Genomic DNA, 20,166 nt, shown 5'->3' with positions numbered 1-20,166 from the left:
TAGACATAGGTAACGACTAATTCATTCAAGTATGAGGAAATGAGGGTAACTCTGATTGGACGACTCGATAAGACAGTAACTTTGTTAATTTCAATTTTGGTAAAGCAGGTGATAAGATTACCTGGATCTTGACGTATTCTCCAGTGGATAACACTAACAACAACTATGATTATTACCAAAAGGATTATGACACTGAGATAAGCAGCATGAAGAATCTGCAATTCTTTGTCGCATCTAACAACTGTGGGTGATAATATTCATGATAAAGATTATAAATACGAACACATGTTCAGTTATGGATGTTTAACCCAAAAACTCTTGCGAGGCAAATCAGTCAGAAATGTATACACCGAATTCTTTCATTACCTGTTTGATTCTGGTTCGCAGTCGATCTAGTGGACTCTAAAATAACAGGAAAAAACACAGAATTAGGATTCAAGGATGTGCACACTAACAACAGTACTCAAAGGTAACAATATCCACTTTTCTGTAAAGATCAAGTTTGCTAGACAATGCCACTCATTTATTTTAAAGACAAAAAGTTTAATGATAAACAACTACAATCGTGGACAAAAGTCCTTGGGACACTTATGTAATGTAACGGATTATCTGTGTTTTAGAACTGAAGTATGAAGAAAACGCTGCTATATCCTTTATAAACGGGTTGCTGTCCCCCCTCCCCACCCAACACAATGTTGACAATCAGTTGAAATTGCACGTACTAGTTTTCAACATTGTATGGGGGGTGGGGGGCGAGGTTAGGCAGGTGAAGTTGTATTTGCGCCTGGCGTGTACGCAAAAGCGCCAAAAGTGCAAATTTGTCCCAAGACTTTTGTCCATGATTGTAGTTAAATAATTTTATTATTATTGTACCTCCTAAAACTCTGATCTTCTTTATGTTGTGCTGTTCTTTCAAACTTTCTCCATATTTGTTAGCTGCTGTCACCACTAAGTCATACCGTCACCTTTTTTGAGTGTGACGACGTACGTATGAATAGACACATCATAAATGACCTCAAGCTTTCTTCAGTCTCCTACGGTATCGTTACTGTTAACGTTTCTAACATACACAGTGTATTGAGTGATGTCCGCTCCATTGCTCATTGGCTTTGACCATTTTAAGGTCACCTCATCGCTATGTATCTCGGCAGGCACGTCTATAATGTCTGGTGTTTCGGGAATTCCTGAAGGATAACAATATTGAAGATATTGTTTCCTAATAGCCAGATCAAATGAATTCCACAAATTTGCAATGTTACCCCTTTCTCCCTTAAATAGTAGTTTAAGTGACATCTTCCCGTCAAAGCAACTTGCCATCTAAAGCAGATTTATCTAAGGTTGAACAACCAATTACGGAAAGTTTCTGGATATTCTACCGATAGCCTTTGTCCTGATAGTCTTTTGTCCACGTGCACCTTCAAAGACAGCATTTCTGGCAAACACCTTCACGTTGTACTCGGTATCTCTCTCCAAATTTCCAACAGACAGACTGGTTATTCCAGGGTCAGTAATATTAACATTCTTTATCTAAGTGCTACCCTTTAGTATGACCACTCGGTATGCTGTGATAGAACTCCCTCCATCATCAGTTGGTGCAGTCCATTTTACTGTCAGTGAAGTGGCTTGAATATCTGTCGCTGAAGATATGATGACCGGGGATCCTGGTTCCTCTAACCAAATCAAAAGAAGAAATTTGATTTGTATTATTATATCTCTATTGTTATTGAGATGAAGTTGACAATATGATGTAATAATAATTCGCCCTGATCATTGAATTAGTGCTGACGTAGTCTTTTCAGTGTGGAAACCCGTAATAACCAGGGACAAGAATCCTTTATTTTAATTTTGCAATTTTTAACGACCATGGCTCTTAACACTATCTCGGTTTAAAACCAAAATATGTAATCGGAACGTCAGTTATTACAACTTTCCACAGAACTTAAGTGAACTGGTTAACTTTAGATGCTAAGAGAAAGGGGCTTTTATTTAGCTGGACTATTTTGGTATCCCTTTGTTATCTCTTGTTACAAAAATCTTTCCAGAAACTTTGAAATTAAGCTGACACATACGTATTTGGGCCAGAGTCAGCAAGGCGTCGTTTAAAGGATCAAGGCCATTGTAAGCGACACACTTGTATTCACCAAAATCTTGATCATCAGTTGTCGTCATCTTCACTGTGCTTTCTTTAACTGTTACTGTGTTTAGTTTATTTCCATCAGGTTTGTACCAAGTGAGTGTTGGCGTAGGAAGACCATCTGACACAAACTTGAACGTCACTGTCTGACCAATCCAAGACTTGGCAGCTGATGAAGTAACAGTACATTTGCCGGGTCTAGAAAGAAAGTATTAAAAAAAAATCCTAATCAAAGAAAACCTTATCGTCGAATCATCGCTCTAATTTGCTTTGTTTATATAGAGCAAACCTACGGCGTAATCTTTGTAAAAAAAAATAAGTCTAAGGTTTGAAGCAAAGATTTGATATTGAAAAATCCAGACTCACAACGAACCACCAGGATATCTTTGTGAGATTTTGTTCCTGCTGAGTTGTTAGCTGTACATTTATACAGTCCATCATCTGTCCTCTTTATTTGTTCGAAGTTCAAAGATGAAACGTCCGGGTCTGGTTTTCCAGTCGCTGAACAAGTAATATTGACTGAAGATCCCTCAATGTAACTTCCGTTCATTGACGGTGGACTGATTTCTGGTATTTCTGTAATTACACGAAAGCCATGATCAGCATTAGAAAACCTTTATTTACAGCCAAGAGTTAGGAAAATATATCTCCCACTTTGATTTATCCATCCAGAAATACCAACTCTCTCTAATGTACCCGTAAAAGGCGCTTCTATCGACAAAGCGTATTTCCGCGTGGACCGCCGTTTCTAAATTGCCTGATCACCTAAAGAATGGTATCACGCGGACGTAAAAGGAAACGCACACCCGCTGTTTGCAGCAACCCTAAAATAACTTTGGGGTAATTGACATATCCCAAGGCCTGGACAGGGAGCCTCCCTCTCTGTTCCACCATTTTTTCTTGTTACAGCTAATAACCAACCAACTCATATAATTGAAGATTTCTGGTGTTTATAAAACCTGTGAAATAAAAATCAATTTTTTGTTCGAAGAAAGTGAGTGATAACAATGACATCCACGAAGCAACTGTGTCTTTAAAAGTTTTCGATTTACTTTCGCATTCCACCCTCACCTTCCCATTCCTCAACGTCCAAAACGACCATCCAGTTATTTCAAAGCCACATCTGTCACGTGAAGTTTATAATCTTGTAATACCTGATATACTTTGTAGCACTTTACAATAAAATGGTTGTCGCAATTTGCAATCCTGCCCCTCCTTACCCCTTTTTCATAGTAGCTTGTCGCCGAGTGTTATTGAGTATTATGATAACCCAGAATGGCCAGGGCTATAGCGTCGGCCATATTTTTCACTAGCTTTTAGTTTGCTCGCATCCATTAAAGCCAGATCAGTCGCCTTAATCATCGAGACGATCGACACCACGATTGCTTTACGTGACTTCTGTGTTTTAGAGTCGGGTGACCTCATCGAAGTTCCATATAAGCTGACTAACAAGAGGCGTTCCCTGGCCAGTCAAGTTGGCTGACCGATACTACAGATCAATCTTAAAATTTCTCCTAAAGGGTGAATTCTTTTGGCGCGAAAATGTATTTGGCTGCAACTAAACTAAGTATCTGGTGATTTAAGTCTTACGTACCTGTCACAATGAGCAGAACCTTACTCTCTAAATCTGTTCCTGATTTTGGAATAAGTGCACACTTAAATTCCGTGTTGTCTCGAGGAGTTACATTCTCAACAACAAGGGAAGCTCTTCCTTCAATCCTAACTCTTCCTTTGTAAGCAGCAGGTATACTTTGATGATTCATAACACTTCCATTCGTTAATTTTACCAGCATTCCAGCGAAAGCACCACTGGGTTCTTTTACACTGTAGATAATTCCTAGCAGCTCTGCTTGATTGTCCAGACTGTAGTCCCACAAAAGTTTAGCATTGCTTCCATTTCCAGCATAGCTTGGATTGGGAGGCTCCAAAGTGAATTTCAATACTCCGTCTAAACATTCAACAAAAGTAAAAAAGCCTTTTTACCATCATTCTTGCAAAGGAGGTTCATATTATATTGCTGGAAAAAAATTAATTGAAGCACACATCATGATCATGTAATAAAAGTAAATAGGCTTTTTTCGTATAGGTACATGTATTTGTGTTAGAATTTCCTTGCTCCCCTATCTGGTTGAGGAGCCATCTTCAGCTGAACTATGCATTCCATTGCTTGTCATTAGACACTTTCTTGAGATTTGCAGTTTTTTGAGTGTTAGTCCTCCGTCAGAACAAAGCGAGGGTTGTGGGTTGTCTGTGCGTTCATAAAGTGGGGTAGAAGGCAAAACAGTTTAGGCCGGTCGTCAGTCGATTGTTGACTGGCCGTTGTCGAGAGGTTATTTTGTCAGTCGAGGTGCGTTTTATTGGCCGTTACCGTTGTGGAGAGGTGGCCGTTGTAGAGAGTTTAGAATAAGAGTGAAGGTATACTATCAGTTGGGACCAAAAAAAGTGACCGTTGTACAGAGGTGGCCGTTAGTGGAGGTTCGACAGAGAGTATCACGAGAGTTTACCTTTAGTTAGCCAAAGGAATAAAAACGTAATCAATGTTGACACACCATGAATCTCAAAAGGTGTTTTGACTTCAAGAGAACTTAAAAATGTTATTTGAAAATTTGCTTAGAATTCAAACAAAACCAGTGAAAGAGTATGTAAAAATTACCGAAACAAATTTAACAAAATGTATTGTGAAAAATTTAATTAACTTAAAGGCAACCTGAAATTGTATTGGAGGTTAATAACGTGAGTAATCAAAAAAGTAAATTAAAATCAGAGCTATGTGGATATTGCAAAGAAAATGATAATATAATGTCTGATCCAGAAGAGATAGCTAAAACGTTTAAGGAGTACTTTGTATAAGTTGAGCCAAGCCTTGCTAGAAAAATCCCAGAGATTTTTAGGAATTTTCGGGATATGAGATTTTAAGGTAAAAAATTAACGGGATACAGGATATTTGGGGGTAGAATTAATAGGATACGGGCTATTTAGATCAGATGGAACGGGATGTCGAGTGGAAAAATGGTTAATTTTTGCATTCTTAATTTACGGAATGCGGGATATTTTTGCCAAAAAGTAACGGGATATGGGATTTAGTAAACACCCGCATATAAAAACGTATGATTTCGGGGTTCAGGATGATCTAGTTCTCATTTATCGGGTGTTTAGTGAGAAAGCTTGCACGTTTATAGAGTGAAACGGTTCACCCAGCCATGAGTGGATTTTAAACTTAACACACACCTATTCATTCAATCAAGAGCGAAAGCATATCACATGATCGTGGAGAATGCAAACAATGTCACGCAATGTCACGGTACTAAAATCACAACAGTTAAGACCAAATTTAGACTAATTTTATACCAAAGATTCAAAGGTTCATGTCTGGATTTAGCAAAAAGGAAAAACCTTTTCGCCTGACTGCCTTCGATAGCAGATGTGCTGCGCTTGAAAACCCAGGGGGTTCTCCGTTAAAGAAGGTTGCGTCAGAGAGCTCAGGGGCTACCAGCTGATACTTAGCCAGGCCCCGAGGATCTTAACCCGGGGGGGAGGGTGAGGTGAGCTAGAAACCCGTCTACCGCCTGACGAATTGTTTGTTTAGCAAGAAAACTCAGTAATATCGCAACAAACCGTTTTTCTGATAATTCCCGGTATGCAACAATATCAACTTTCCCTATGCCTCAGAAGATTTTCCTAACAAACATCTAGCAAACAATCCTCAGCAAGTGCGCCACTGAAAATAATTTAAAAGCGGAAACTTGATTTGAATGGTCGCACTGGGTCACTTTTTACAAGTTCGCTCTTACTTCAAAGGGATTATGGTTAATGCATTCCCCATCAAGTCGAAGTTCCCAAATAGGAAGTAAGTTTAACTCCGTTTCGGTTTAAAATGCGGAGGGCTGGAAAAAGTTTTTTGAAGAATGGCAATTCCACTAAATCCGACTCGGATGAAGATCAACCAAAACAGAATCGGTCAAGTTGATGGTATAAAGTGCATATCAGGAGCGACTGTTTAGGAATTTCACAAAATCTAACTTACTTGCGGCTCGTGGTGTTGAATGCAAAAAGGAATACGTTATCCACCGTTAGCGATGCTGCTGTGGTTTTATTCATTGACCATTGCTGCGATTATAGATCAGCTAAGTCATTGTTCTTGCCACTTGAAGTAAACGAATAAAGTACAATATAAATAAAACAAGGAAGCATTGGTGCGCCTGTGTTAAATAAAGGACATACTTAGCTTCCTTTCCTCAGGCTGTAATTGTACCAGAGATCCAGCTCGTAAAAAGAAAGAATGTTTTTCGATTCAAAACCACTTTTTGTAGATTTATCTTTGGTATGTTACCTCGTTAGAGTATGATCAGAGCCTTTTTTTCATAAATGAAGAAGGTCTTGTTGTATATATTTTTAAGTTTTACCATATTGCATTCTTGCATGCACGTAACACTATTCAGACGTAACATCCCTAAAATACCCAAACCTTTATGAAGCACAAAGGTTCCATCGATTAGTAGCTCTCCCCGTCTTCCTAAAAGAAATCAGCCTGACGGAAAGTCTTTTGATTAAAAATGAACCCATGCTTGGATAAGGTTTGTTGTTGTGTCCATCTAAGGAGCTTTATGCCCCAATTGGCTTAATTTTGCAGTTGGTGTTAAAGTATCGAAAGCCGCTTTTGGTGCTATGATAGGAGAACTTGTAACAGTATTTTCGAAAAAATCTCCAGATGTAGCTGCTCACGCAGCCAAATGTCTGAAATGATTCAGTTCATTTTATTGTGACAATTTAGCAGTATTCACGTTCATGGGGCAGAGGCCATTCATATTTTTATGACCGAACGTCAATTGTTCGATTCCGCTTTTATCTTTGTTGTGATCACTTTGTTAGTACCTTAATTAAGTCTAATATATATTCTGTGAATTGTGTTCATTGGTGACTCGAAATGCTCGTGCTGCTAGATAGACTGAGGGAAATGATCTGTTCTGATCACAATGTTACTTAACCCAAATTAGTCGAGCACACTTCACTGAGCTATTTTCGCCTATCTTGGTTTAATTTCCTGCAAATTTGTAACCGAATACGTTGAGTACGTCGCATTTATCTGAAAAGACTTCTTCATCATTTCAGTCTTCCGGGATGCTACTTTTACTCGGATTATACAACTGCAAATAACTTTCTTATGATATGCGTGACTTAAAATTAAGTAACTTAAATGTCTGCACCTACCAACAGGTAGAAGTATGAATATGATTAGATATAGAAGACGGGGTGGTTCGAGGAGGTTTTCCGCCATCATCAGTCTGTAGCAAAGCTTATTGTCTGCGCTTTGTTGTCAGATCGAATCGAAGAAACAATGCCTGTCGCTTTTTGTGGCTCTGCCAAGGGAGCCACTATGTTATACCGACTGAGTGAGGTGTATGATTGAGTGATGAACCGAACGGCCGCCGAACCTCTTTTCCGGAAATTATCGGAACAAAAGGCTTTCTTTTCTGGGAATCCTTCGGAACAACTCGTACGGGCGAAAACAAACCGTCGAATTATCGACTTATCTGTACCAAGTTCAGCGTGGAAAACGTTGCCCGACGTCGCATTTGGCTTTCGAGCTGGGAAGGTTTATTGCCGAATAGTGCAGGTATGCTTTCCAAAATTACAAGTTTTTTCTCTCCAATATTCTGTCGCAGCATTCAAGCACTGTGTCCTGTGTTTTCTCGCCATGTATCTTTAAGGTATCTTTCAGATTCAAAGCGGTTTTTGTATAGAGAAATCTTGCCTGAACTTCCGACTTGTACGCGGGAAATCCATGATGGCTGGCGAGCGAGTGGTGCAAATGAGCCCTTCTTGGGATCACACTATTCCCTATTGGGAACGAAATATTCCTTTCGAGGAACAAAACTTGTCTTTCGAGACAACAATGAATCCCTTCTGGGAGCAAAACATTCCTTTCGAGGAACAAAACTTGTCTTTCGAGACAACAATGATTCCCTTCTGGGAGCAAAACTTTCCTTTCGAGGAACAAAACTTGTCTTTCGAGACAACAGTGAATCCCTTCTGGGAGCAAAACATTCCTTTCGTGGAACAAAACTTGGCTTTCGAGACACAAATGAGTCTATTCTGGAAGCAAAACATTCCTTTCGAGGAACAAATATTGTTTCCGAAGACACGAATGAGATGTCGATGATTCAGAATGAAATACAAATGCCCATTGGTGAAACCACGTTGCTCGGTTGCCATCATGCACAAGCCAAAGTGAATGAAACTAACAGTGAACACAGTGACACGTGCTTGACTGCAGTGCTGCATTCTAGTGCAATTAAAGTTACAGTAGCTATCAAAAGCCCTGATCGGTCGCATTGCATTAGAATTTCCCGTTCGCATAATTCAACGTTTACTAAGATAGTACATCTCAGAGATAGAGAACCATCTAGAGTATCTCTGAAAAAAGTTTTGAATGGAATGAAGCACAAAAAGCTTAGAAAAAAGTGCAAAGTTTGGATCAGAAAATCAATTCCTTTGTCATCTGCTTTGAATGATATTGCTACTAACTACAAAAAAAATGGAAGCTTGAACATACTAGGAGGCAAGACAGTTATTATAGCAAATATTATCCAAAACAAACCGTTTTCACCAGATACGATTTAGCTGAACGGAAAAATCACCTGTCAGGTGATATTGAGAGAAATCCTGGTCCCGATAATAACTTGTCTTATGAAATGTGTAACATAGGTCATGCTTCTGTCTTTCAAATCAGATTGCAGAGATATGGGTTAAGACCTTTGGAGGTTGGCGCAGGTGGCAATTGCCTCTTCAGAGTGATAGCACACCAGTTATACAATAACTCAAATCGTCATTTTGAAATTAGGGCTGCTGGTGTTCAATATTTACAAAATAACCCTGAATGCTTTATTGAAAGTGCAGTTTTAAACAATATGTCATGGTTTCGATACATTAGTAATATGTCCAGAGAGGGGACTTGGGGTGATCACATCATTATGCAAGCTATAGCAGATGCTTTTAATTTAAGGATTATTGTAGTTGAATCCAGTGAGAATTTTGCTGAAGTAACTTTAGTAGACCCTGTGAATGTGTCACTTTATTCGAGGTCTGTATATATCGGGCACATAGGGGAAATGCATTATGTCTCCACTATATCCATAACTCATGGAAGTACTTCTCAATCACCCAGCCAAAGAATGTCCCTTGACTCTGATGATTTTCCAACCAACAACCGCAAACGGAAATCAATTGACACAGCTCAAAACCAATGCATTTTATCTACATTGAGTGCAAACAAACAAACAGCTTATAACTCAAGTTCAAAAACATGTGTTGCAAGTTTCCAGTCAGTCAGTGAATTAAATTGTGCTCAATACCAAAGGGCTTGTAGAGCAAAAATGTCATCTCCTGAGCAAAAAGCAAAACAGAATGCACAGCAAAAGGCTTATAGAGAAAAAATTGCATCCTCTCAGCAAAGAGCAAAACGAAATGCACAGCAAAAGGCTTACAGAGAAAAAGTTGCATCTCCAGAGCAAAGAGCAAAACATAATGCACAGCAGAATGCATACAGATGAAAAGAGGTTTATAGAGCAAAAATGGCATTGCCTGAGCAAAAAGCAAAAAAGAACAAACAGCAAAATACTTACAGAGCAAAGGTAGCATCTCCTGGACAAAAAGCAAAAAGGAATACACAGCAAAAAGCTTGCAGGCTGAAAAACATAACTAATATTGACTCAGCTATTTCCAAGTTTCAAGAGACTGTTGTCAAAGGTCCATTGTATGTTTGCTCATGTTGTGATCAGCTATGGTATAGACATAGTGTGCTTTCTTCTAAAAAATTTAGAGAATCTAATCTTGAAAGCATCAAATGATTATGTAATAAAACCAGTGTCAATAATGTAGAATGGATATGCAAAACATGTCATAGCTATTTGATTAAAAATAAAATTCCACCATGTGCAATCGTAAATGGGATGGTATTTCCTGAGAAACCAACTTTCTTTGATCTTAATGAACTAGAGTGCAGATTACTTGCCCCTAGGATTGCTTTTCAAAAACTTATGCAAGCTCCCAGAGGAAAACAGCTTAAAATTCATGGAAATGTTGTCAATGTACCTGCTGATGTATGTAGCACAGTGTGTCAGCTACCACAGTTACCAAGCAATACTGGGACAATAAAAGTAAATTTGAAAAGAAAATTACAGTACAAGAGCTCAGCGTTGTCTTTAAATGTAAGACCACATAAGGTTCTTGAAGCTATTAATTGGCTGATTTTGAATAGTAATCTTTATAAAGATGAACGTATAGTATTAAATCCAGCCTGGGCTGGCAAATATGATACAGAACTTGCACAAGATAAAGATTCTTGTGACCAACCACTACCCTTAAGACCCGAATGCAGCAATGGAGCTACTAGTAGTAGCATGACTAATGATTGCATATTAAGTGATGATGACGAAGACAATTGGAGTGAAGGTGAAGCAGAATCCCCAGCAGGTGTTACTGATACCATGCTAACAGCAACTGACTTCCTACAAGATAGTGAGCGATCACATATCTTCAATGTTGCACCTGCTGAAGGAAACATACCTTTAAGTATATTTAAGGATAAGCATTCAGAGGAATTAGCATACCCAGGCATATTTCTTGGTCAGCCACGACAGCAAAGTAAATTTGTGCACTACAATGATGTCTGCAAATCAGAACTTCGTAGGTCAGATAGAAGAGCTGCCATGTGTGTTGAAAATATATTTTATAAAACAAAAAAGTTACAAATGAAAATTCTTCTAGGTAAATCGAATATTGCTCTACGAAAGTGTAAGGCAAATAACAGAAACCTGACTGCACATCATTTAAAGCAAGAAGGGGCAATAGAGAGGTTAATGCGTTATGATGAAGGGTTTAAATTCCTAAGTGCATTACGAGGGTCTCCTCCGTATTTTGAGAAAGCCAAGAAAGATCTGTTTGCAATGATAAAGCAATTAGGACCAGCTACATCATTTTGTAGTTTTTCATCTGCTGAAACCCAATGGTATCATCTTCTCAGAATTCTTGGTCAACTTGTAGACCACAAGATATATAGTGACAGTGAACTTGAAAACCTAAACTGGGAGGATAGATGAAGGCTTATTCAGAGTGATCCTGTCACATGTGCAAGATATTTTGATTATCAAGTTAATCAGTTTTTTTGAATAACTTCCTTTTAAGTTCTGTGGAGCCATTACACAAAATATCAGATTGGTTTTATAGAGTTGAGTACCAACAGCGTGGCTCACCTCACATTCACATGTTGATATGGATTGAAAATGCACCAGAATTCAAAGTGCAGAATGACTCAGAGGTGATTGCGTTTATTGATGAGATAATAACTTGTGAAAAACCCACAGACAATCGTAAATTGCTTAATCTGGTCAACAGACAAGTGCACTGCCATTCTCACACTTGTCTTAAGAATACTAAAAGTGAGTGTAGGTTTAACTTTCCACAGCCTCCTATGAGGCAAACAAAGATTCTTTATCCTCTGGATGCTGACATGCCCCAAAATGAAATAAAAGTGTACAAAGATATGTGGAAATCAATAAAAAATCATCTTGATGATATGAAGGAAGGCGAAGACATTTCATTTGATCAACTACTTTTGAATCTCAATGTTACAGAAGAGAATTATCTACTTGCAGTAAATTCATCACTTAACACTGCCACAATTTTCTTAAAGAGAAATCCTAATGAACTGAGAATTAATAACTATAATCCTGCCTGTCTTAGAGCATGGAGAGTTAACATGGATATTCAGTATGTGCTTGATGTGTATGCATGTGCTGTTTATATAGTAAATTACATTTCAAAGGCCCAGAAGGGGATGAGTGATTTGTTACGTGAAGCATGCACTGAGGCCAGAAAAGGGAACACTTCTATTAAACAACAAGTAAGGGATATTGGCAGTAGATTTGTAAATAATGTTGAAATCAGTGCCCAAGAAGCTGTATATATTACACTGCAATTACCCATGAGAAGGTCATCTAGGCAGATTATATTTATAAACACTTCACCTCCCGAATAGTCTCCTTCGCAGCCGTTTTTTGGGATGTCACGCAACGCTCCCCCCAAAGAAACGGCTGCTCACATCCGAACAACATTCCTTTCACGAAATTAGCCAATCACCGCTTCCGTTCCATTTTCAAGAACGTTTTCGCGCCAAATTCGCCCTTTGAAACTTGTCCAATCACGGAATGTTTTTTATCTTTGTATCCCGTCGTGGGAGATGTCACAAATAAACATACAGATTTCCGGCTTTTGTTTAGGGACGCCGAAAAATACCGGCGACGCATGAACGAGCTTTCTATGTAGCTGAAGACTCTTCAAAGTTCAAGTTAATTATTAGAAGCTTTCAACTCAAAAAATTACTGTCAAGAAGGAAGATATCTATTTTAACTTAATAAAGGAACCAGGAAATCAAGTAGCTTCGCTCGATTTGTTGACATCGAGTTCTGAATGCTGCTCTTTCCGGCCTGATTACAATCTGTAGGAAGCGTTTGGCCCTTGATTGACGCTTACAATTTGACATTTCGAGAAAATATATATTGTCTCATTTACAGCTGAACATAGCGATGAGCACATGAAGCACTAGTACTTAGGACTTTCATTTACAATTTTTTTCGTCCGTCATGATCGTAACCTGCGAACACCGCCTATTTTTGGCGACGTGCGGCGTGAAACAAAAGCCAGAAATCCCTCGCGTGTTCGCACCGCAGACCTTTCCGCGCGAAAACTTACGTCATTCACACTTTGCTATTATGTGATTGGTCTGTTCAACGGAGCGCAAACAAACCACAAACACAAAAGGAAAAGAATGTGGTTCGGATGTGAGCAGCCGTTTCTTTGGGGGGAGCGTTGCGTGACATCCCCAAAAACGGCTGCGAAGGAGACTACCTCCCGAAGAGAGAGTTGAACTTCTTAAGCCCCTGAATGATATAAAGGAAATGGATGATGATTGCGAGGAAATTTAGACCAGTGGATTACTTAAGCGATACTGTAAACGGCCAGCCAAACTGGAAAATGTTACCCTTGCGGACTGGGCTGCCTAGTATGACAGAACAGGGAAGCCATATGTAAAGTTGTCTTATGAAATGGATACTGATGGTTTTCCATCAGAACGTTTTGTTGACCATTTTCATAACGATGATAATGAAGGTGATGAAAAGGAATTTAGCAAAGCTAAAAAAAGAAACAAAGCCAGAACTGTTAGAAGTGTGTGGTTTAACAAGGAAGCTGAACCTGAAAAGCACTACCGTGAGATTTTGATGCTATTTACATCATGGAGGAATGAGGAAACAGACCTTATTGGCGCTTATTCTACTTTCCAAGAACGGTATAGAGCAATGTCTAAATCTATTGATGAACAAATGAAACAATATGCTGTGTGCAATGAAGACTTTAATCAAACACAACTAGATGTGAATGTACTGGAAGAATCTTATGACTCCATAACACCTTTTAATCAAGATATTGAGCAACAAGACTTAGGTGAAGGCAGCCAGGACTTACATGCTGACTTCAATGAAAATTACAATCTTTGTGATGACATAGGAATACCATCAGCTAATAATACTGAGCCTTTAATATTAAATGAAGTACCAGATGAATACCGCCTCATGGTTCAAACATTGAACAAAGAACAGAAGGAATTTTTTTATCACGTTTTACATATGATCAAAATATCACAAGATCCATTTTACTGCTTTCTCTCCGGAGGAGCTGGTGTAGGAAAATCACATGTCACTAAAGCTTTGTATCAAGCAGCTTTGAAGTATTATAACTCTAGAGCTGGAGAAAGTTTTGCTGAAATCCATGTCCTAATATTAGCACCAACTGGTAAGGGTGCATATAACATTAAGGGAAATACCATTCACAGTGCACTAGCAATACCAGCTTGTCAATCATTGAAAACCTATAGGCATCTTGACTCTAGTAGACTCAATTCTTTAAGATGTCGCATTGGAAGTGTCAAACTTATTTTCATAGATGAAATATCAATGGTTGGAAACACAATGTTTAATGTGCAAATAGATAACAGACTTAAAGATATCAAAGGAAGCCCACTACCTTTTGGAGGTGTTAGTATTGTGGCTATAGGGGATTTAATCCAACTGCAACCAGTCATGGATGATTACATATTCAAAGATTTGAGCACAGAATATGGAATTCTTGCTCCAAATCTATGGCAGGAACTTTTCAAAATGTTTGAGCTCCATGAAATTATGAGACAAAGAGAGAGTAAACAGTTTGCAGAAATGCTTAACAGATTAAGAGAAGGGAAGCATACTCAAGAAGACATAGCAATGCTGAAACAAAGGGTTCTACAACCTAACAATGGCAGTTATCCAGTGAAAGCTCCACACTTGTTTATACAGAATGAGAAAGTAAACAATTTCAATAATAGAGCACACAATGCTATCCAAGGCATGAAATACACAACAAAGGCTTATGATAGTGTTGTAGGAGCAAATTCACATGAGCTTAGAGATAAGATATTAAGCCAAATACCCAGTGATCCAAGGAAAACGAAACAGTTAGATGGTGTATTAAATTTAGTAATAGGAGAGCGAACAGAAATATGTCTAAACACACGGACTGATGATGGCATGACAAATGGTGCTAGCAATGTAATTAAATGTATACAGTTACACCAAACAGGCAAGCCATCTGGTATAATATGGGTAAAGTTTGACCATACTGATGTTGGTGAAAAAACTAGACATGAAAACAGGCAACTGTATGTCACTAGCATTGAACCTACATGGACTCCAATAAAACCAGTAACTGCTGAATTTAAAGTTAGTAGAACCAGAAGTGTCCAAGTTGTAAGAAAGCAATTTCCACTTAGACCAGCTGCGGCAAGGACAATTCATAGAGCTCAAGGTGATACTGAAGCTAGAATTGTTGTGAATTTTTAAACTCGAAGAGCTATCCCACACATACATTATGTTGGTCTAAGCCGAGTAACAACTTTAGAGGGCTTGCATATCACTGATTTATGTGAAGGCAAGATAAAAGTTAGTCAAGATGTAGAGAAGGAAATGGAGCGTTTGAGAACAGAAGGTAAATTAGATATCTGCATTTCACCTATCTATAATTCACCTGATTCTTGCATTAAGTTATGTTTTCTCAATGCACGTTCCTTACACAAACACATTGGAGATATACGAGTAGACCTTAACTACTCAAGTACAGATGTGACCTTGTTTTCAGAAACTCGGTTTTCTGTGAGTGATAGTAACAGCATATATGACATTGGCCAGTATAGTTTATTTAGAAATGATGCTCCTTCAGTTGGAAATGGTAGACCATTTGGTGGTACAGCAGTTTATAGTCGGATTGAATATTATCCAGGGTATCCATATTGCTGCAATACGAATGGAGTAGAAATAACAGTAATACGATTAATGGTTGTTCCCCATGTTACCTATATAGCCATTTATCGGTCTCCTCAAGTTTCAATCAGGCAACTATTGACAGCTTTATCAGAAGTTCTAGCAATGCGTTTAACCAATTTTAAAATATTTATGGGTGATTTCAATGTCAACTGGTTTGACCACTCAGAAAGAGAACCTTTGTACAATTTTTTCATCAGGGAACATCAGTATAAACAACTAATGTCATCGTATACAACAGACAATAAGACTTGCATAGATCACATATATACCAACTTGCCAGAAACACAAGTTAGAGTTGGTATTTTAGAAACATATTTTACAGACCATAGAGCAATCTAATTGCATTGCTTGACTATTTTTCCTAACATTTTTCCTACATTGGGCAATATAATGACCCTTTATCTTAAGAAAATTAAGGAAAAACTCTGATAAAAATAGCTAATAACATTTACATGATCAATATTGTACTAACAAAAACTTGTTTAATGGTCTCATAAATGGAACTTATTACCATATTACATGGAATTTTCATGACACTTTAATTTTGCAAATTGAAGAAAAACATGAAAATTAAGTGTTGTGAAATAAATGTGATGAAATTCGTGTTTATAAGGATTGACAGTCAGAACTGTGAGCAACCGTCTACGCTATTATTAAAATTTTGTTGGTCATCATGAAAACATTTTTAATATACAGCCATGAGGATAGGCATTTTAGTCCAGTATTTGGGTTTTGGCAAAATCTGCACCTCTCAGAATGTACCAAATTTATCATAAATATTCCATAGTCCTAGCCCAATGCAGGCAATAGGTAAGGTTATGATATTGAATGCTTCTTCGTCCCATTCAAATCTTTCATATTTCTCTGTATTAACCATTTTGCTCTTCCTGCAGGTCTGTGCCACTCAACAAGTAATTGAAGAACTGTAAGTAAATATTATTCTTTATTTATCTTTTTACTCATGCATAACAATTTCAGACTCGTCTTATGTCAACTCTTTCATTATAGCTAGCCACACTGCCACTGTAGCTAACAATAATGTTATAAAATGATGGATAATGTACCGATAAGTTCTACTATACTTGCTTTCTAGAGTAGATGTTTCCTAAGGCCAACGAGAGTTGAGATCATCTCATTTATTGTACTTTGTTTTAATTTCCATCCAGATGTCTACAAAAGGACAGTCAAAGAAAACTAATCAAAGAAAAAGTATGGGTAAAGGTATTTTCATACAACAGTAAGGTTTTCTAGCCTCACACTTTTACAGAAAATGCAACAGTTGATATACAAAATATATCACGGACAATTTATAATGGATGATTGTCATTATTATCCTCTTTGATATCAATTGTTATTTCTTTCATTAGGTGATCATTTGTCATCTACCAGCAAATTACATGTTCCTTCAAAAGATTCTACTAGTTCGACTGGTAAGTATTGGAACTCCAAATAACAAATTTGATGCATCATGATTGTTATCATTATCCTATTTGATATCAATTGTTATTGCTTTCATTAGGTGATCATTTGTCATCTACCAGCAAAGAACATTTACCTTCAAAAGATTCTAGGAGTTCGACTGGTAAGTATTGGAACTCCAAATAACAAATTTGATGCCTCATGATTGTTATCATTATCCTATTTGATATCAATTGTTATTGCTTTCATTAGGTGATCATTTGTCACCTACCAGCAAAGAACATGTACCTTCAAAAGATTCTACTAGTTCGACTGGTAGATATTGGAACTCCAAATAACAAAAATAATGTTGCATGATTGCACCATTGAATGAAAATGTCAATTTTTCTGACTAATTAGAAAGTACAAGAACAACACTTCATTATTAACAGTTTTCTCGAAAACAGCTATCTCGAAAATTAAGAAAAAAATGTACAAACTATTTTACAGGCACAAATGACTCACTGACTGAAAGTTGGGAAGACAAAGGTAAATTCAACCACCATTGTTTGAAGGCTGTCACCCCATTTCTTTCTACAACTCACTCAGCAATACTTTAGTATGACAAAACTAATCATACTTTACTATTTTTGCCTAAGTTGATAAATATCTTACCATTATTTTATTATTTTTTAGGCACTCACCACTTGCCAACTGAAATGTTGGTAGACAAAGGTAAGTCCAATAATTGCTGAAATGTACAACTTTTCATGGAGGGAAGTGTTCAGTCAGTAAAGTTATTCAACAGGCACTTCAAGTTACAAAATAGTTTTTCAACATTTCTTTTAGGCAATAATGCCAAGCCTACTATAAACGTGGAAGGAAAAGGCGAAGGTAAATACAGCGTCTTCAATTGTACACTCATGACCAATCTTTAGTATGTTCAAAACTACTAAAGCTTATCCTTAATCAAAAATTCAGTCTATACAAAGCTGCGAGTTTATTCCAAATAAACAATTACAAAATCAACAATTCATTAATTCTTTCTTCCTTTCTTTCTTTTTTTCATTCAGCTGTATTATTATAAATTGGGAAGCAGTCCAATCCTTTACCTATACCTTCCTAAAATGTATATTATTTTGATCATTAAATAGTGAACATCAAATATGCATACATTTTCAGGACCCTCTGTAAAGACAAGCAACTTCATCAAGTAAGTTATATTTACACTGTTTTATTTGAAATCCTTCAGGAAAAAAAACACAACACGAATCTTCATAGAAACACGACATATATCCACTACATTTTATTTTAATCAATTTATTTCATTAGGATGTCTTCATTTAACCAGCCGCTTGAGGAAAACCAGATTCAAGGGTTTATTCACAAGCTCAGTGACATACGAACATCAACAGTAGGAGCTGCTTCTTACTTTGATTTTCAGCTTCAAACGTCGCCCACAAAATCTGTAAGAGCTCTCTGCTACTCTCCCGAAAAGCGGCCTAAAATAAAGGAAATGCAAGACAAAAAGCAACCTGTGAGTTTCGACAATGTACAGCAAACTGTAGGCAGACGTCGAGCTTTAGAAGAAGAGTATACCATCAGGAAGAAATCCAGAGTAACGCCCCACATAATAGATTATGAATACGACTCCGCATTTTCGCAAATGCATTTTAGCATTAGTGAAATTGATGATATTTCAGACTTTCAATCAATATCAGTAAAAGCAAAAGTAATGCTTATTGGAGAATCTGAAGTTGTAAATGTTAGGGGCAAACCTTTGACTAAGGTAGATTACATTATCGCCGACAGCACTAAATCTATCAAGCTCCTAGCTTGAGAAAATAAAGTTGTTCTTGAGGCAGGCAAATCCTATCATATCGAAGGAATAAGTGTGCATAGTTTTAATGATGAGAGATATCTGACTACCACAAAATACACATCAATCCATCCAATAGAAGAGCTTGTTGCTGTAAATGATGCTCAGTCAGTGTGACTATGGTAATGTCGTCGTTGGCTCAGTTCTAGGAGTCAGTGTTTCCCATTACAAAATTTGTCTTTGTAACACAAAAATACAGGTCGCCGATAATACTACTACAGTGAAGTGCAATAAATGCAAACTCATCGTCTTTGCCAATGCATTACTCGACTCGTCCGTGACAAAGTAAATTATCAAAGATAACTCAAGTCAGATGCACACTTACACTGCATTGAATACTACCATGGACACGTTTCTACATAAAGTGGCTAACAAATCTGTTACTGACTGTGATGATGAACAGCTTTTGGAAATTTTGCCTACAAAACTTTCGAATTTACAGTCAGTGAGAAAGAAACCACGTATACCGTTCTAATGCTAGCCTGCGTAGCAAGCGCAAAAGGGAAATGGGACGCCCCTTTCACTACTTCCGCGTTGTCCCACAATGCATCGCTCCCATAGATTTCATGGGAAATTGAACGAGAAAAACCTTTTTATGGGCTTGTTTAAGGTGGCTCGATAGTCAAGAAGACCTTTTACTTGAAAATCAAACTTAATTAGACAATATCAACATCATCACACTAGTTGCCATGAAGATGACAAACACAATGATGTTTGGGTCTCTTGTTTCCATGGTAACAGCACAAGCCTTGGTATGGTGTCTCACAGGGTGCTTTTCTTATAACAATAACTGAGAAAAAACACCAAGTCACTCAGGCAAGAAACTATTTTTTACAAATTATGTTTACAATGGTCTATGCAATGAACCAAAATGATTGGCTGGCATTGATTATTTGCAGAGAAAAAAATCTGAGAAGTTGAAATTTGCAAAAACAGGCCTTTTTGGCCAATACCCAGCAGCAGTGTTTTGCCTGCTGTAGTAAAAGAATTCAACAGATCAGCATTATTTTGGTTCATTGCATAGAATGTTTGTCAACCTTCAGCCTGAGCCTCAGAAAGCTGGAAAAGTTAAAAGCATGGAAAAATAGAAATGTCCCCATTTACCTTTTCCATGCAAGTGTGAACATTGAAAACTGCATAGGGTAGAGAAAAAAATTCCTAGGGCTAGGTCTTATCATTTCTGTAAGAATTTCTAGTGCAGAAGTACTTGTTTTGCATTGGAGCAATGGAGGAAAATAGATGGCAGCACTGTGCTTTTTCTCAGAAAAGTTAGAGAATGGAGGTTGCAGATAAACAACATACCAGCTCCAAAACAATGCAAGAATTTCATGCAAATCTTACCTCAC

General features: G+C 37.6%; 4 protein-coding genes and 2 pseudogenes across 5 annotated transcripts in view; 3 read left to right on the top strand and 3 right to left on the bottom strand.

Moving 5' to 3' along the window:
• LOC149109381 (uncharacterized) overlaps positions 1-20,166 on the bottom strand; it is a 124,329-nt gene that overhangs the window by 41,785 nt on the left and 62,378 nt on the right. The window lies entirely within an intron of this gene.
• Positions 1-20,166, bottom strand: part of LOC149109382 (uncharacterized) — a 78,325-nt pseudogene that overhangs the window by 5,562 nt on the left and 52,597 nt on the right. The window contains exons 4-5 of the transcript XR_016208446.1: positions 367-402; positions 122-241 (exon numbers count right to left, since the gene is read on the bottom strand). The product of XR_016208446.1 is annotated as an uncharacterized LOC149109382 (transcript). The remainder of the gene's footprint in view (positions 1-121; positions 242-366; positions 403-20,166) is intronic.
• On the bottom strand, positions 1,400-3,543 carry LOC149109391 (twitchin-like). The gene is made up of 2 exons (XM_089294439.1): positions 2,070-3,543; positions 1,400-1,670 (listed from the first exon to the last, which is right to left on the bottom strand). The coding sequence occupies exons 1-2, from the start codon at positions 2,167-2,169 to the stop codon at positions 1,528-1,530; spliced, it is 243 nt and encodes an 80-aa protein (XP_089150565.1). The 5' UTR covers positions 2,170-3,543; the 3' UTR covers positions 1,400-1,527.
• Positions 7,701-18,901, top strand: LOC149109388 (uncharacterized). The gene is made up of 10 exons (XM_089294382.1): positions 7,701-7,748; positions 16,437-16,468; positions 16,710-16,764; positions 16,911-16,973; positions 17,215-17,277; positions 17,452-17,490; positions 17,638-17,676; positions 17,791-17,835; positions 18,124-18,154; positions 18,274-18,901. Exons 3-10 carry the CDS (start codon positions 16,710-16,712, stop codon positions 18,779-18,781), a joined length of 843 nt encoding a protein of 280 aa, XP_089150508.1. The 5' UTR covers positions 7,701-7,748; positions 16,437-16,468; the 3' UTR covers positions 18,782-18,901.
• Positions 10,084-11,663, top strand: LOC149109390 (uncharacterized). Its single transcript, XM_089294346.1, has one exon. It carries the CDS (start codon positions 10,084-10,086, stop codon positions 11,230-11,232), a length of 1,149 nt encoding a protein of 382 aa, XP_089150472.1. The 3' UTR covers positions 11,233-11,663.
• Positions 14,026-16,102, top strand: LOC149109389 (uncharacterized; annotated as a pseudogene).

Source organism: Orbicella faveolata, unplaced genomic scaffold (assembly GCF_042242905.1).
Source record: "Orbicella faveolata isolate gen_17 unplaced genomic scaffold, um_ofav_v1 contig_25, whole genome shotgun sequence".
In the NCBI taxonomy this organism is placed as follows: domain Eukaryota; kingdom Metazoa; phylum Cnidaria; class Anthozoa; order Scleractinia; family Merulinidae; genus Orbicella; species Orbicella faveolata.
Note: the sequence above shows the minus strand (reverse complement) of the source record. Positions and strands in the feature narration are given on the sequence as shown.